This window comes from Harpia harpyja, chromosome 1, assembly GCF_026419915.1.
Source record: "Harpia harpyja isolate bHarHar1 chromosome 1, bHarHar1 primary haplotype, whole genome shotgun sequence".
Lineage (NCBI taxonomy): Eukaryota > Metazoa > Chordata > Aves > Accipitriformes > Accipitridae > Harpia > Harpia harpyja.
Window position 1 is genome coordinate 61,191,493 of NC_068940.1, and position 17,053 is coordinate 61,208,545.

Consider the following 17,053-nt stretch of genomic DNA (forward strand, 5'->3'; position numbering starts at 1 on the left):
CATCTCCAGAGCATGGCTCTTGTCATCCTCAAGTTAAGTGGAATGAATTGTCCTTCGGAGGTACTGCCTTGCTCCCGTAAGTAAGAAGAAAGCTTAGACAATTTGCTGCTTTACATGAGGTGAAATGAATTCCAACAAAAGTGAGTTGGCACAATCACCCAGCAGATCTATGGCAGAGTGAAAAACGGAGCTTGGGTTTCTCATTTGTCCTCTTTTAGATCACAGTTAAAATATTTAATGATATCTTCACCTACCTTCTATTTCTGCATAATCCTAAGTCTCTACTTTCATTAGCACAGCCATAGCAAATCAAGTTTGTCTACAGTGCAAACAAGTTCTACTGTGGATAATCATAATCTCCTTACTGCGCAAAAACTGTTGTAATCTCATTATACATTCAGGATGCCAACTCTTGTACTTACCGCTACGCCTGTCTTGAAAAGGAGGTAATGGACTGTCTGTGTCACATCTGCGGCGTGCATTAGGTTGTGATATGGGTTTTTGTGCTTGCTGTAGCCAACCTCCAGAGCTTCCACAAAGGACACCAGGGCAGAAATGGGAATCTGAGTAAAGCAGACAGAATTAAAAACAAAATAATCACCTTTAATGGCTATCATTCAGAGGGGAGCATTTTGATAAGAGGTCCCAAAGAGCAGTTTGTACTTCACAGATAAATAACACGCTAAAACATCTGAAACAGGCACAAGAGAGAGAGAGAGAGTGAATCCAGGTTACTTCCTCAAACTGGCTTTCCCATACCTAATTACATTATGGATTAATCATTCCCACACATAAACACACAAAAGTATGTATACTATGAAATGCCATGTGGAAGACACATGCAGTATGAAAAGTAACAAAGAGCACTTGATTGATTCCCCGTGGAGAAATATTCCTAATTAGGCCACAAGCATCTGTCTGTTCCCCTGACAACCCACTGGAATATATCTCTGCTTTACTATTGACATTCAAGATTTTCTAATGAAACACATCATATAGCAAGTCTGAGATACTCTACTAAGAGAAGTATCATTTATCAGACCTCTGGCTTTTCACGGCAAAATCCAGCCTGCCCATCCTACGGTCTTGCCACGCTTTTCTGACTCCAAGAGTAGAACTGCGCACACTCAAGAACATGCAGTTTAGGGGATTTCTAGAGAGGAGACTACGCAGGTGGTGTCAGCTGCAACATATGCAACTGGCAACATGGGTTCTCCAGTTTCATCTGCTTATACGGCAAATACCCTGACCGCTCATATTTCCATAGTTAGAGGAGCATTGTTGTTCTCCTCCTGGGTACATATCAGGGGAGGATGCAGTTCTGACCAGTTACCTTCTTCAAACATTTCTAATCGGGTACAGGCAGTTCCTGAAGAAGTACAGGAGCCAGAGAACTGTAAACCCTTTCCAGCCAAAGTGAGTGGGGACACCCAGGGAGTGGAAGTGTCAATGGAAGAAGGGACAGCAGAATATTTGTGTGGGGAGAATGGTCAAGATCTGAGAGCAACGTTTTTGCTATCCAAATTTAAGCCTGTTCAGAGCTGGAGGAAAAGATATGTCACATTTGTATCTGCAAACCTCTGTAACAATTCTAGAATTATAGGATAGTTTGGGTTGGAAGGGACCTTTAAAGGTCATCTAGTCCAACCCCTCCTGCAATGAGCAGAGACATCTTCAACTAGATCAGGTTGCTCAGAGCCCTGTCTAACCTGACCTTGTAGGTTTCCAGGGATGGGGCATCCACCACCTCTCTGGACAACCAGTTCCAGTGTTTCACCACCCTCATCGTAAAAAATTTCTTCCTTATATCTAGTCTAAATCTACCCTCTTTTAGTTTAAAACCACTACCTCTTGTCCTATTGCAACAAGCCCTACTAAAAAGTTCGTCCCCATCTTTCTTATAAGCCCCCTTTAAGCACTGAAAGGCCACAACAAGGTCTCCCTGGAGCCTTCTCTTCTCCAGGTTGAACAACCCCAACTCTCTCAGCCTTTCCTCATAGGAGAGGTGTTCCATCCCTCTGACCATTTTTGTGGCCCTCCTATGGACGTATTGGAGTGGGTCCATGTCTTTCCTGTACTGAGGACCCCAGAGCTGGACGCAGTACTCCAGGTGGGGTGTCACCAGAGCAGAGTAGAGGGGCAGAATCACCTCCCTTGACCTGCTGGCCATGCTTCTTTGGATGAATTTGAATTTGAATTCAAGCTCTCCTTTTTTGCCTGCACCCTTGAGAGTCCTATGAATCTCAGGAGAATGACACCATTGTTCCCACAGGATCAAATGTAGTATTTCCCATGGATTCCATGGGAAAGCCTGTTTGGACGCCTGTCTACTTCATGGTGTCCCATTGCAATCAGAAGTACTACTTAAAAAACATTTGGTCTTGCTTACTGGGGAAAATGCAGAGTCCACGAAGCCTTCGAATAGCACTACAATTGCATTCTGAATGGAACAAAGCAGGATGAAAGGGAAGTTGAACAAAATCCAAGATGGAAGAGACCTATCTTCTAACTACTGACCTTGAAACGGTTGATCAGATCATAGCGTGTGAGAAGTTCATAGAAAATGAATTTCAGTGCATGATCCCCACTGGCATCATTTAGTGCAAATACATCAAAGGACCACTTGTCTACATTCTGCAAGAGTGGGTAGAAAAGACAGTTAATATGGTCATCCCTTTTACAATGATAGTTCAATTTCTATCACATTACATCTACAAATGGAGAATCAGAGTGGTAATATAAGTGCATAACTTTTTTTTTTTTAACTTCTTCAATTCCATTTAACCAATGTAGTCTAACTTACTCATCAGTATTGTATGACTTGTGTTTAAGAAGCTTCCATTAAGAACACATATGCTGTTTGTTTATTCTAAACATAGCAATTCTCCACACCAGAATTTAATCAGCAAAGGCTGAATCCAAACCCGTAAGAATCCTGCTTTGCTTTAGTACCTGAAACGTTGGGATGGCCCTATTGTGACTGATTTACCCTTCTCTGTCCCCTACCCACGTGCTATGTCTATGAAAAAGAATATTAACTTTGAAGGAAACAGGAATCATGAAGATATGCTTTTTAATGATATTAAAGCCTCTGGATTTTGCTGTCCCTATAGAGTTCTTATGACTTTGTATTATGAGCAAAGCACTCCAATGCTTCACTCATGCTTAAAACAGAGTAAGGTGGCATGCTTTTTGCAGTAAAAAAATCCCAGGCACCTGTGGTCATATTTTTACAACTTACTGTTCAATCAACCAAAATAATAACTAACTAGAAGAACTATCTTGCTAGACCCAAAGAACAACTTAGTTCCTTCTGATTTTAATATTAATCCTGAATTGTGATTATTGCAGCTTAAATTGCCCAAAGACAGCATGATCCTGATTTTCCTTATTTTTTTTTTTTTTTTAAAGATAAGTGAGTCCACTGGGGCATTCAGAAAACTACAGAGCAAGAGAAAATCACAGTAATGTTACATTAAGTGCTAACAATGATGCAAAAAACAACCTTTATAACAGAAGAGTAAATATCTAATTCCAGTTGGGAAAGTTCCAGTCAGCTGTAAATGATATATTAATGCTGCAGGGTGGTCAGTCAAGAGACTGAGGAGGGAAAGTTCACTTCCCAGCTCATAAAGCTAAAGTATAAGGTATAAACCTTCTTGCAGAAGGTTGAGTTCAAATCTCAACTCTTAGGGAAGGCCGTGGGAGCTGACAGCACTCATTTTCTAGCAAGATAAAGCTCCTTGATCTCAGAGTTGGATGTTCCTGAAACCCTATGAACCCTTCTCTCCTCCTCCTAGCAACAAAGAGGAAAGGTGCAGAAGGAGTTATAGCTAGAAGAATGATACACAGATCAACCACGCAGCTGCACCTGGCACAGGACCAGCTCTCAATCTCTCTTGCCTGCTGAGAACTTCGATGTACTTCTCACAGGGATTTATCCAAATGACTCTCCTTAAACTGCATATTAAAGATTGACATCTGTACACTGAAATTTCCCTCCACTTTCAAACTCTGTTGCAGGTTACCTTTGCATTTCCTTGTGGTGCTTTCACCAAGAAAGAAAGATGACTACATATCACATACACATGTGCACAGTCGCTCTCAGTGCAAGAAATGGTGTTTGGCTAGACATAATGTTGAATACTGCTAAGGATTAGAGTCTAAAAATCTGCCATCTTTTTTAGCAATACTAAAAATCCTAAATTACAATTATCTACCGAGCTCTTAAAGCACCTTTGTTGTTTGTTGTCATGGTCATGTTCCAGGTAAGGACCTGACTTCAAGTCAAATGCAAAGGACAGTGACCTTTAACCGCCTTGTGGGCGGTCACCCATACATCAGCATAGCTACAGGACTTCTTACGTTCTGAACAAGACCAACGTATTTTGGTACTGTCCTTCTCCAGCATAGGCTGATCCTGACAACCTTGCTACTTGCACAGTGTTGATTACACAGAGCTGAGTATGCCTCTTGTGGAAGAACAGTCCACAGAAAGATTAATTAATGAGTGAATATCAAGGATGCTGAAGATTCAGCTCTGCTTTCACCTACCCCAGTAAATCACTTGCTTGCTGAGCAGTTGATATTACAAGCTGTGTGGAGCCCACACATTGAAGGCAGGGTCAAGCTTCTCCGGAGATGATTTGTGACCCAAGTCACAGAAGAGCAATCATAAATTGCAGCTTTTGAACACTTTCAGTAGGCATTGGAGAGGAAAAACAACCAAGAGAGGAAAAAGTTCCACCAAGAAAACATGTTTTGAAGCCCTTGAACAAACTTAGAAAATGGGCAAGAAAAATAATGCCCAAAGCATCCACTGAGTCAATTTTATGTATTTTCCTGGTTTTTGAGTGTTTTTATTTTGTAATCACTTATCTCAGTCAAGGAAGCAAATTAATTTAACACTTGCATGTATATAATAATTTACTTTGGGGTCCTATAGCATTGAAAATAATGTCTCAGCTATGCTGAAATTTAATTCACTGTAAGGCAATCTTATCTTGTAGAAATAAAAAAGTTTTGTTCCTCTATATGTTTTTCCTACAGTTAATGTTGTGCTCTTGCAGCAGATAAAATTTACCAAATTGTGAAATTGCAGAATAGTACATCAGAATTGTTCTTTTGCATGAAATAATGGTTAACCACATAGACAATAAGTTTCATAGTAGTGATATCTAGATTTTAATGAGGGAGAAATCCTTGCTCTTGTCAAGTCAACAGAAGTTTTGCTATTGACAATAATGACAGCAGCATTTTACCCTGAATAACTAGGGGGAAAAATCCTCTTAACAGAAGCATGAAAGTGTCACAGATGGCTTAGAGGCTTGCAGCAACACTAGTTACACTTTGAAAATTAGTCGATTTTATGACCTTAAAAAATAATTTAACACAGAAGTGACCCCTATAATGGGGAGAGATCTAAAGGGAGGCAGAACTTCACAGATGTCTTGTGAAGGAGGAGAAAAACAGTTTCTTCTCCCTAAGGAGAGCAGGAGAAGCAATGGATGGGAAACTTTCTGTGCTACACATCTCTAGGTCACAGGCCCCTTAGCCTCAGCTGAAATGTCATAAGCTGCTCTAATGCCACATAAACCCACTGTGGTGTAACTGCAAATAGTCCAAGGTGTCTTACTTCTCAGTTCTGTGTCCATAATACTTGGCCATTGCTCCACTGCTTGGGGGAACCTAGAGATGAAGTGAAACACCAGTTCTTCCTAAATGCTCAGTTTCCTGCCTTTCTGTCTGTCCTTAACCTTGGAGACTTGGTTTGTTTTATAAGCCAACAAGCAGATTCAGGGATAGGTGTTACTCTGCTCAACACTACTGGAAGGCCTGACACTTTTGTAGCCACAGACAAGCAGAAGTCTATACTGCAGACATTGTAAATGACTACAGGTTCTGTGTTCATTACCTGTACATTAGCTAGCCCAGAAAATATTGCCCTGACAGCATGGGCATCAGAAAAAAGCTGAAAAATTCACTTCTAAAGCAGGTAACTACTTCAGCAACTAGTTAATGTGAAGTTCTGTCTCTAGCACTACACTGCTGAACAGCAGATCACTACAACTTACTGGGTAAATTAACATACTTACTTATTCAAACATGTCTGTATGAATGGTATGTATGGTCACTATTCAAAAGAGAGACAAGGCTGATCATCCCTTTTATGGCAACAGATCTTACATCACCACACCCATGTCATGCAGAAAGGCAACAGGCTACTGCAGTAGAAAAATCAGTATCCAATATATAGATATAGAGAGAGATGTTGTGCAATCAATTAAAAAAATTGCCTAACTTCTCATCCACTGAAAAAGTGAGAGAGATTATACAACTAGGACTTGCACTGCTACCACTCCATCTGCATTTTTTACAGAAGCTGCAGTATTTCATCGTTTTATCAGAACCAACCTCATTTTGCCAAGCTGATTCCACAGCTTTGGGTTACTCAGTGCAGACGTCCTGTTGGCCATGGCAGCAAAAAGGAGAGCACATAGTTCAAAAATAAGCTAGTTTTGACTCCATGTCATCTAAATCCTTGTACTTATTAGCATGACTCTGAGGGGAATGTTGATTATGGCAATCCAGAACAGCTGAAGAGATGTGTGTGGTACACTCCTACACCCTTTTGCATGCTTAAACCATCAGCTCGTTTTACAGAGCACACCAAGCAGTCGGGTAGTTGTAAGGTTTTTTTACATGGCTTTACTGGACTGAAGCAAGCATCAAAATGTGCCATTTTCCATTAAGGAGATGGGACTGAGAAATTCAAGATGAAGTATTATTTCAAAGACAGAAGACTTCTTCAAAACAAGTAACTCCTATTTCAACCACATCCACTACCAAAACCAAGGCCATCCAGGCAAAGACATGTTCTCAAAATAGTTTTGGAAGAAAATACATCCTAGAGTGCACAGTGGCCAAGCAGCAGTTATTTCACCATGAGCAAAATTAGTCAATGCCTTTGTTGTTATTGATGTGTCTTAACTTACTCTAGATGATTAGTCCTCTTTATGACCTGTAATCATTTAAAAACATAGAAAGAGGAGAGGGTTTCTGTAAGGTTTAAGTTAGCTGAGAGCAGCTGATGGCTCTTGAATTGTCTTGTTACTGCTGAGGAGCTCAGGAGAAGAGGTACCATTATAGATATGTCTCATAAGCTGGTTATGGGGTGTAGTTCTAAAAGAACAAAGACTTTAGATCCAATTTGCAGGAGTGAAGCTAACACTTGTCAACCTGCAGTTGGAAAAAGGTGTGGATGGATGCCTTGATTCTGTACGTGAAAGGCATGTTTGATCATTCTTCTTGCATTCAGTGGACCTTCTGTAATTCCTACACATCTTTTGATGAGTTGTACTATCCAAACCAAAAAGGATTCAGTACCCTTACTGCAGGTCTTTCCAGTGTGGAGTAGAGCAGCAGGATTGCTTCATGAGCTTTACACGTAATGCCCCTGTGTATTGCCCCACTGTATCGCCTTTTTTTACCGTTGCATGGCATGGATGAACCACATGCAACATGTAATCTGCAAAGCTGCTGTGTACGCAGTTGGTTGCCAACTTGTGTTTGTAGTCTTGAGAATTCCTGCCTAAGTCAAGAACTTTGCAATTGTCCCATGGATTAAACCTTTTTTTTATTTTCAGACTACTTCTGACTAATCAGTTTTTCTCTGAAACCTCAAAACTCATGAAAGGGTCATTATTCCTAAACTGATTGTCACCTCGAAGACCTGAAGCTGAGCAACGCAAGAAATTCACTTCTCTCACAGCAACTGATCCTTTTCCTTCTCTACTTCTCTCCATCTGTGTTTTCTTTCTTCCCCGTGGGAGGTTGTGGTTGATTCCACCATGTTACTAAGTCCTCAGCTTAATCACTGTAATTTAGAACAGAGCTGTAACCATCACAACCTGAAAATGGCCACAGCCTTGAACTCTATTCTTTCCTTTATTGAAAGGATATTCCCTTAGGTCAGTAAACGATTAATGTATGTGAACTAAACTAAATGTCAGGGAGAAGGGCAAGTACTAAGACCCCCTTACCAAGTCAAATATCACAGTGTTATCTTGATGCTTTGTACAGAACCCGCCCCAACACCTTTTTATTGGGATTACCTTTAGCACTCCAATTACAGCTGGTGGGTAGCTCAAACCGACCATATTTGAAGTCCGTCTGTACATTCTACAAAGATAAAATAGATAAGGCAATGCATAAATAGAATTAAACAAAACAAAACAACCAACTAAACAAAAATCGTAAAGCAACAGACCATTACATGAGACCTTATTTAGCCCACAAAACCCTAACTGCAACTTTGTTTATTTTCTTCCTTCTTGTTCCTAACTTGCACAACATTCTCTATACCATTCTTATTGTATAGCCTAACCTGAGACTATACGCTCCCCAGTATCTCATAGCTTGGCTACCTGGCAGGACATCACAGAGAATCTGCCAATATCAGGTCTTCATCAGAGGGAAAGGCTACACTCAAATAAACAAGATGTTCCCCATTTTCCACTACAGATGACCATACTGCTTTTTCATTTCCCTTAGTCCTCACTGGTCCACATGCAAGCTAATTCTAAATGCACTTCAGAAATCATTTGTTGTCTGCAATGAATCAACTCTAGTTTGGTACAGCTGTTACTTTTGTCTGCATCTTTTTTAAGACTGATATAAAATCTTTGGGGTGTTCGCTGTGGGTGTGTGTTTGAGGGAGAGAGAGAGAAAGCATAAGGCAATAATCAACATCTTCAACCATACTAAACAGAGCACTGAAGTATGTACCAGATTTTAAACTTGTTTTCAGGCTACACTGTGTTTAACAGGCTTGGTGAATGCAGAAACACTGTCATAGCTAAAATGCCTTTCCGCAGGTCACTCGTTTTTGCACTTAAGCAACATAGGACTAAAAGGAGGTGATGGAAAGCTCTCTTCTCCCATCTGAAATGATGCTGTGTGAAGTCTTCTTTCACTTCCCTTTTTCTTTGTCATGTTCTGTACTCAGACCTGAAAAAAGTCATCCCCCTTTGGAGAATTAAATTCACCCATTCCCCAAATTATAGAATTTCTTACCCCCTACTCCTTCCAGTCAGGAGCCCCATAGCCTTCTCTTAAGTGACAATTCAGGCAGAGCCCCTCTCCCTTAGCTCAGAAGAGCCACAGCCCTCCTCTGCTGCCATATCATATCTGAACACTTCCTCCTTTGGGTCAGGGTGATTCAGATCAGCTGGAAAACAGCCTCCTGCAGCCAGCTCTCTGCAGTTCATTTAATTCCTTGTTGAGCAAGCCCCCCACTGAGAGTGAGGGTTAATTCACAAATAGCCTGTCAAACCTAGGAGAAACCCATTCCAAGGAGAAATGACAGGTCTAGTCTTATCACAATTTGCTGCCACTCTTAACACATGTACAGTAACTTTGGTACACAGATAAAAAAATCGGCTATAGACATGCCAGAGGAGGTTTCTGTGTGTCTGTGTGGCTTGTGGTCCACTGATACGCTCAGCCTCCTGCACAGAGGGCTGGTAGGCTGCCACTGCGATTCTGATAAACAGTGAAAGGCACTCTGCTCCTCCATTCCTGACTTGAGTTTTGCTGTAGAGACCTGGGACCTGCTGTCTTTCATGCTGCCTAAAGTCTTTTGACAGTTTCACATGCACCAGCCCTCCTTCTAGCTTGAAGCACAGAGTGGTTACTCGATAAGAAAAAGTAAGATTGGAAGTCAGTCCAAATTGAAATGACTAAATGTTTCAAAGGGTTCAGAAAGCAAAATCAGTTTTAGCAGTAGGTTCTGACGCAAATCACAACAGAGAAAGAAGGCTGAGAGGACTCAATGGGTTTTTTGAAATCTGCCCTGGGCTCCAAAGTTTTCACATCTGTCTTGGTCTGTAGTTCATACCAGTAATACTATGATACAGGATTTTCTTCTGTTTCTTAGCAGTTCTTCATAAATAAAACTAGACCACAGAAGTAAACAGAGGTAAGGGAGGGCTTGGTCTGGGCTGACCGAATTTTAAAAGCTGTCACTGTTGACCTAGGGCTATGCAGAGGTGCATATTCTCTGTCAAAACTATCCCAACTGTGCTATTACATCTGTATTATGCTAAGAACAGATCAGTAAGTGCTGTTTCAAGCTGCAATCTATTACTTAATCCCAGGTTTCGAGGTGCTATCCAGATCTGTGTAGAACATCATTAGAAGTATATTAAAGTATTCTTCATTCAATAGAGTCATCTTCTAGTTCTCTGAGGTCTTTTGGCCTAAGGTACTCCCCTCCATCTCCTGTCATTGTGTCATCGCATACCACAGGTGCAATCTGCCATACCTGGGCAGCTACTAGAACAAAGTAATTACATGCTCTGTTACCTTTCCACAAATATCCCAGCTTGAACTGCATGGACGATACTCCTGAACCGGGGTTTTTCCTCCGTCCTTTTGAGCATCATCCCCATTTGCCGTGTGAAGGTAGAAGCCAACCAGTCCCGGACCTCCGAGGGCACAGAGTCAGACTGGATGTCACTGAGCTCATCTTCTGTGTCCAGTAATCGCCTAGAAGGGGGAGGGAAAAGATGGGTAAACAGACTTCCTTGGAGAGCATTGCAACATTATTAACAAAAAAGAAACTCACATATATTCTAATTAAAGCAGTTGTTAAATGTCTTTGGTTTGTCAGCCCTAATGGAACACACTTGTACAAGTCTTCAACAGATTGCTTATCCTCTTGTATAGTTAAATGTCAGATTGTGAAACTCACTACTAGGCCAACAAACAAGAAGTATCAGCCTTCTGAAGCACAACTACATAATCACCCACTGATTTATCTTCAGCTCGTCAGTATTCCTGACCTTTCTGCCCTTCAGAGCTCATTTACAGTCATGTCTAACTTCACAGTTAGTATCATACAGTCTTCTCCTTTCCCATTCTGGTCATATGAAGTGACTCTACAAGTGCATTTAGCACTGGTGAAATGGCATATAACAGAAAGGGGAACTCCTCTGCAATGTCTTACCAGTCTACCTCTATCATGACCTGGAGTAAAAATTTTTTTAATTTCAAAGACTTGATACAAGTGAAAAGATTTAACACTATTCAAAAGGAATAGAGGAGTAGGAATTTAGAAACTTTCAGAAAAAGCAGGACAAAATTATTATGAAAACATTTCTCCAAGAGAATATGTATTAAATTTATGATTGCTTTTGATCTCCTCCCCTGCCCCGGAAAACTTAAAGCTTTTAGACCAAGGATTGAAGATCTACTCTACACAGAATACAGTATTTTAATGATTAAAAACATATTATCTGTGAGTAATAAATCTTGGCTAAAACAACTTTCCCAACTGACGTGTAAATTACAATTTTGCTTTGTTAGTACTAGATATAAGAAGAATGCTGATGTCTGTAGTTAACTCACCTAGTTTCGTCAATGTATACCGACTCAAGAACAGTCGCAGCATATTCCAAATTTTTCTTTAGGTCTACAACCGAAGCTTCCCCTCTCTCTAACTGCTTTACCAAAGACCGCAATCTAGAGAAAAGGAAAACAGAAACCTGATTAGTACAAACAGAAATTGGTTTGAGAGTGAGCATCAGTTCAAAACTGGATCCGTCATGAGACCTAGCATACATGATTGGCAGGTGAAAACTTTTGGAAGTCTACAAGGTTCCTTAAGCCATATATAAGAAATCAACAAAAATCACTTTTCAAAGATCAGTCACAATGATGTCAGGCAAACGTCACATTATATTTAGGCTCAAATAAGACAGCGAGTTATGACTGTCCCCTACTCATACTGAAATAAGTTAAAATAGAAATCACCTAGAATTTAACACAGTAGCTAGGAGGGGGAAATTTCATTCCAGCCATAAGAAAGGAAGTAACTTCTTGAGTAGTATCTGTTGACAAATGTCAGCCATTTATGATGACTGGTGTACACATACGCAAAATTGTGTTAGAGTATGTTTAGAAATACCATTGCAGAAATACTGTACAAGGTTAGGAAATGCTATGATTTTCTTTAGATCAAGAGGCCACCTTTAGACTATACCATCTATATTAAACAGAACTCATGGAAGTTTTTTTATAAGGTTATTATTATTATTGGCGGGGGGAACAGACTTTCTGAAAACAAAAATTTGTGCAGAAAATGTCTCCTGTGTCAAAGACAATTAATATATTTGTGCAATTTTCTTTTGTCTTTTCCTCTCCTTCAGTCTACTTTCTGTGGCAAATTAGAGAAACAAAAAAGGGAAGAAAGAGGAGAAGAAAATGTAAAAGTAAAGAGTAAAATCTAAATATTTTAAACAAGCCAAGAATATACATGCTTACAATTAGAAGAAAATTATCATTCATTTAAAAGGACAATGGGATAAAGATTTGACATGTTAAAACATTTTTGTGACTGTCTTCATCCTTGTTAAACAGCAGTTAAATAAACATTCAAATATATATTTAGCAGTGTAGCAGAAATAAGTTGTTAATTTGCCCTGTTCAAGATGCAAAAATGTAGAGGAGTAGTCATGTCACCTAAAATTTGTCTTCAACTTAGGACACTACTCTTCCTCAGCTTTTTCCATAGTCCATGGAGAAAAATAAACTTTTCCACAAGGTAATTCAGAGGTAGAGCCCGATATAGGTGCCTGCTCTCACTTTATTAACCGTAGTGGAAGCCCAACCTCCTACAGTAGACATGTGCATGAAGTTCTTAAAATGAAGTGAGTATCTGTATTCTCTTGCTATCACAATGCCCCTGTGGCATCAGCGCTTTCAGAAGAAATCAAGTCTCCATGGGGCTGTATTTCATGGCAGAGCTGAGGAGCAGTCAGTCTACCCATGTGCACTGCACTAATAGCTCTTTGCAGCTGGGTTTCCTTCCCCCCCTCCTTTCCTCACATAAACGGTGAGGCTATGGAGAACAAAAAATCTTAAAAAGTTATCTATTGTTCCTCTGCCTAGGTCACATAAATGCCACTCCTACTGACAGTGGTACTGCTGACACACAGCTACATATTTAGCTTTACAAAGAATCTTGAGCAAGAAGTGGACCCTCCATCTCCAGGAGGATTAACTCATGCGCTTGTTGGCCGTCGAAAAACAGAAGTATTGTTCAATACTTCGTTCCCGATGTGAGAATGGAGATGGGAAGGTCAGTGATGTACAAATACACTGAACACAACTCTTCTCATCTCTGTAAACCAGGTGGAGAGCATTCAACTACGCCAGCACGTTTCCCTCCAATCTTGGAACCCAGCTCGGGGAATCCATAGAGCAACCCCAGCCCCACAGAAGCAGCAGCATGGCTCGGTGCTCCCATACCCCTCTTCTGTGTAACTGCACCACCAGGTGTGAGCAGCAACACGTTGTGTTTGATAAGCAGAGCTAGGAAGGGTGCTCCGCCACCTTTCAGGTTGATTCCAGCCCCAGGCAGTACACATGGAAGATGAATTCACATCCTCCCTAGAGCCAAACCACTGATCTCTCCTACTCATTCCCAGCTTTTCTTGCCAATGCAGGAGGGGAGGAAGAGGAAAAAGAGAAAAAAACAAAACAACTTCCACATCCAAACAGTAAGCATTGGTTCATATGCCTCCTCCTTCCTTGATCCCGTGTATTGGGAATCCAGAGATGTGACCCCTTAACTAGTTACCAGAAACATTGTTTGTACACAAGCCACAGGAGTCAATATTGCAGGAGGAACATTATCTTTGGCTCTTCCTGACTTTTATGTCATTGAATTAAGTACCCGCAGCTCTATACCACAAGTCATTCAAAATTCATGTTCAATAATAGCACGGTGAGTAACAGTTGCTTCATGGCACCAACATTCATCATCAAAGAAGATTATGCAGACTACTGTGCGCATCAATCATTTGGAAAAACAGAAGTACAGTTGTTATAATAAAACCTTGTCACACGATCAGCCGCTCTCAGGTGAAAAAAAATTACATTGTCTTTGTCTTACCATCCATTATCTATAACTATTTCTGATTCATTGAATCACAGCAGCTGCTGCCAGTTACCTTTACTAAATAAGAGCCTGGTGATAGTTTGTCTTTAATGCATTTCATGTATCTCTATTTTTTTGAAATAGTCCTAAATGCAATCATAAAGTTAAGGCCAGGCTGTCCAACTGAAGGGCATCCAGGCAAATTTATTAGCTGAAAAATTCTGTTTCAGGGTGGCTGAAGTAATTCTGGAATTCAATCAAATTCACCAAACCATTTTGACTGAAATAAAAACATTACCACAAACTTTCAACATGTTTTATTTTTAGGAGCTTGTATTAAAGCAATGGAAGCAGAGGGCAAGATGCTGACTTCCTATCTTTACCCCATAGACTAGTCATTGCAGCAAGTGAGTAGAGTTCAGTCACATATACTGTTTCACAGGAAAATGCCGAGTCTGACAGGCTACTGACTAAAAGAAACATACTGATGTAATTATCATAATCAACTTGAGGAACCCAGTTCATCATTTACTTTGCTTTTATTGTAACTGTCTGTTTTGTGTGAACAAAATGCTGTTTTCAACCAAAGAATGTTTTGTTCTGTTCTGTTTAAAAAAGTTCATTATAGACTGATCAAAACCTAAATTTCCATTGTTTCTTTTCTTTTTTTCTCCTTTTCCTTTCAAGTTCAGAACTAAAAATTTGCAGAGCTCTACCAGTTCTAGTTCCACTGAAGCCCTCAGAGCTAGTTGTAGGAGAAACAGCCAATTCCTGTGCATTAGGAGATCCCAGGCTAGAAGGGAGTTGTTAACCATTTCTAATATTAAGCTGTCTTAAGACCATGACATGTGCCACAAGTGAGCCAGGCTGTAGGTCAGCCAAAAGTTTCTCAGATTACGGTCATCAGCACAGCAGTTACAAAGAACTGGTTAGTCACACAATATTAGCTCTAAATCTAGTTGTTTAATTATATTACGATACAGCTAATGCCTTTCTTAATGAGATTTCCAAGGGAAGCTATTCCTCCAGTTTGCAAATTCTCTGTGAACATGTGCCAAATATTATGGAAAAAGTCTGAAAGCCTTTGTTCTACTCACAGTTATTTCCCATTTTAGTCCTCAGAATAACCTCTTAACTGCCCAAAAGAAAAGCCTAGTCCTGGGCAACATTATGCATTTTAACTTCCTTTTACCCCACAGGGAGCTCAAGTAGGTGTAAAATCTTGGAAAAGGGCCAATTCCAGAATACAGCCTCCCACACTGCCATTCCAAGGAAAATACCTGTATGCACCCACCGTAAAAACCCCTGAGAGTATCTGCAAACAATGCCACTGAATTCAGCAGAGCAATACATTTGTGTAAAGCAGCCGGGCTGGGCCCTCAGTGAAGGTGAGAGGTTATCCAAAGCATATGCTGTTCCACAGCCCTGCTCCCCCTCTTTTTAATGTTTCCCTAAAGTACTAGCTATCATAAGATGCAGGGAGCTAGAAAGCAAAAGACTAGAAACTGGGCAGCTGAACTCAGTTCAAGAAAGTTACACAGCTCAAAGACCCAAAGCCACTCTAGATCCAAACTGAGTAACAGGAAAAAGTGAAGCTGTTTTCAGCATGTTCTTGAAATGTAAAATTTCTGAGTAACTGCTCCAAGCATTCTCCTCTCTGTTATAAATAAAACAGTATCTGTGTACAAATATTTATCTCCTTAGCTAGAGGGCTTGCTTTTATGCTGTTGATTTTTTTTAAAAATAGCATTACATATCACTGCAGAGAAGATTAACACCACTGCAGTCTGAATACCAGTCAGCTTCAATTAACATGCAAGGCACACGTATTGTCTGAATACTTGGGGCAAGTTCCTTTAACTGGTGTAAAGTCTGCAAAGCTGCGTGGCTAGTCTCCACCTTTATTTTCAAAGCTTTATGACTGTGATTTGCCACACATTTTCAACAGTACAACTCAATCTTCCTCTGAGAATCATTCTCATACCATTGGGCTGGCTGAGGAAAAAACTACTTTGAATGCACATTAAAAATAAAAATTGAAATAAAAATGATCTGGTATCATTACAGATTACCAAGGATGGAATATTTATCACTGTTTTAGTCTTGATATTAACAGCTAAACAGTTTGATATTGACAGCTGAATCCAATTAATATGTTGTTTCAACCGTGAACAGCCTACTACCTGACAGGTGAGGTCTGTAAAAAGCAGAGCAATTTTTTACTATAGCTGGGAAAAGAGGGCAAGCTATTGAACACAGCACTGCTAGAGCTGGTTAAGTACTCTCTTGAGACAATGTTCTTTCATTAATTGTCACTAATTCTTTGAGATCAAAAGCTATTCACAAGCCTCTGCTAAGTCTGATACAACTTTCATTAAGAATGCCTGCAGTGGAATTTCATATCAAAACTGAGCCCTGCCCGTGTAGTGAAGGCCCTCAGCAGAGAGGGCAAGCCTGGGCTGGAGTGACTGCCACTTGGCCCCTTTTAACACATACTGAAATTGGAGACCCCAGAGCTCAGGTGATAGACTGAGGGAATCATCTTTGATCAGTCAGTCCTAAAGAACAGGCCGGTGGGAGAAAGGACTTATACCCTAGACCAGAAAATCCTCATAAGCGGATGGATTATTTGCCTGGGTTGTGAGTTCAAAAGTTTGCTACAGATATGGGTTGGAAGAAATTATTCAAAGTTTCCTGTCTCTCATCTGAGGAGGAGGAGTGGAAGGTAGATGTAGTCCACACCACACCAAAAAAGGGTTTTGATCTATCTTTCTGCAAAATATGAAAATGTTCTGAAAAACTTTAAGAGATTTGAGCAACATTAGAACTTCTCCCACCCTTGCTAATAGTGACACAGCTAGCTAAAATGAGTTACTGGCTTCCTGCTGCAACAACCCCAGAAAATATGTGTCATTCTTACTTCCTTTCAAAGATACACGTAGTTCATATGCACAAATAGAGAAAAACTTTTCGTAACACTAAATCATTCCACAGCTACAGCTGACATACATGAGAATGTCCCTTCTCAATTCATTTGTGAGAGTTTTTACTGATGTATCAGGTTTACTGATGTACCAAGAACACATGGTACAAGAAAGTTTTGTACAGAGA

At 40.3% G+C, this 17,053-nt stretch overlaps 1 protein-coding gene across 9 annotated transcripts in view; it reads right to left on the reverse strand.

Annotated features, from left to right (window-relative positions):
* Positions 1–17,053, reverse strand: part of PDE1C (phosphodiesterase 1C) — a 334,278-nt gene that overhangs the window by 78,778 nt on the left and 238,447 nt on the right. For all 9 annotated transcript variants that reach the window (XM_052796719.1, XM_052796772.1, XM_052796729.1 and 6 more), the window contains 5 exons: positions 11,410–11,523; positions 10,366–10,548; positions 8,115–8,181; positions 2,518–2,634; positions 423–563 (listed from right to left, as the gene is read on the reverse strand). In XM_052796719.1, the coding sequence (XP_052652679.1) occupies positions 423–563; positions 2,518–2,634; positions 8,115–8,181; positions 10,366–10,548; positions 11,410–11,523 (622 nt within the window). The remainder of the gene's footprint in view (positions 1–422; positions 564–2,517; positions 2,635–8,114; positions 8,182–10,365; positions 10,549–11,409; positions 11,524–17,053) is intronic.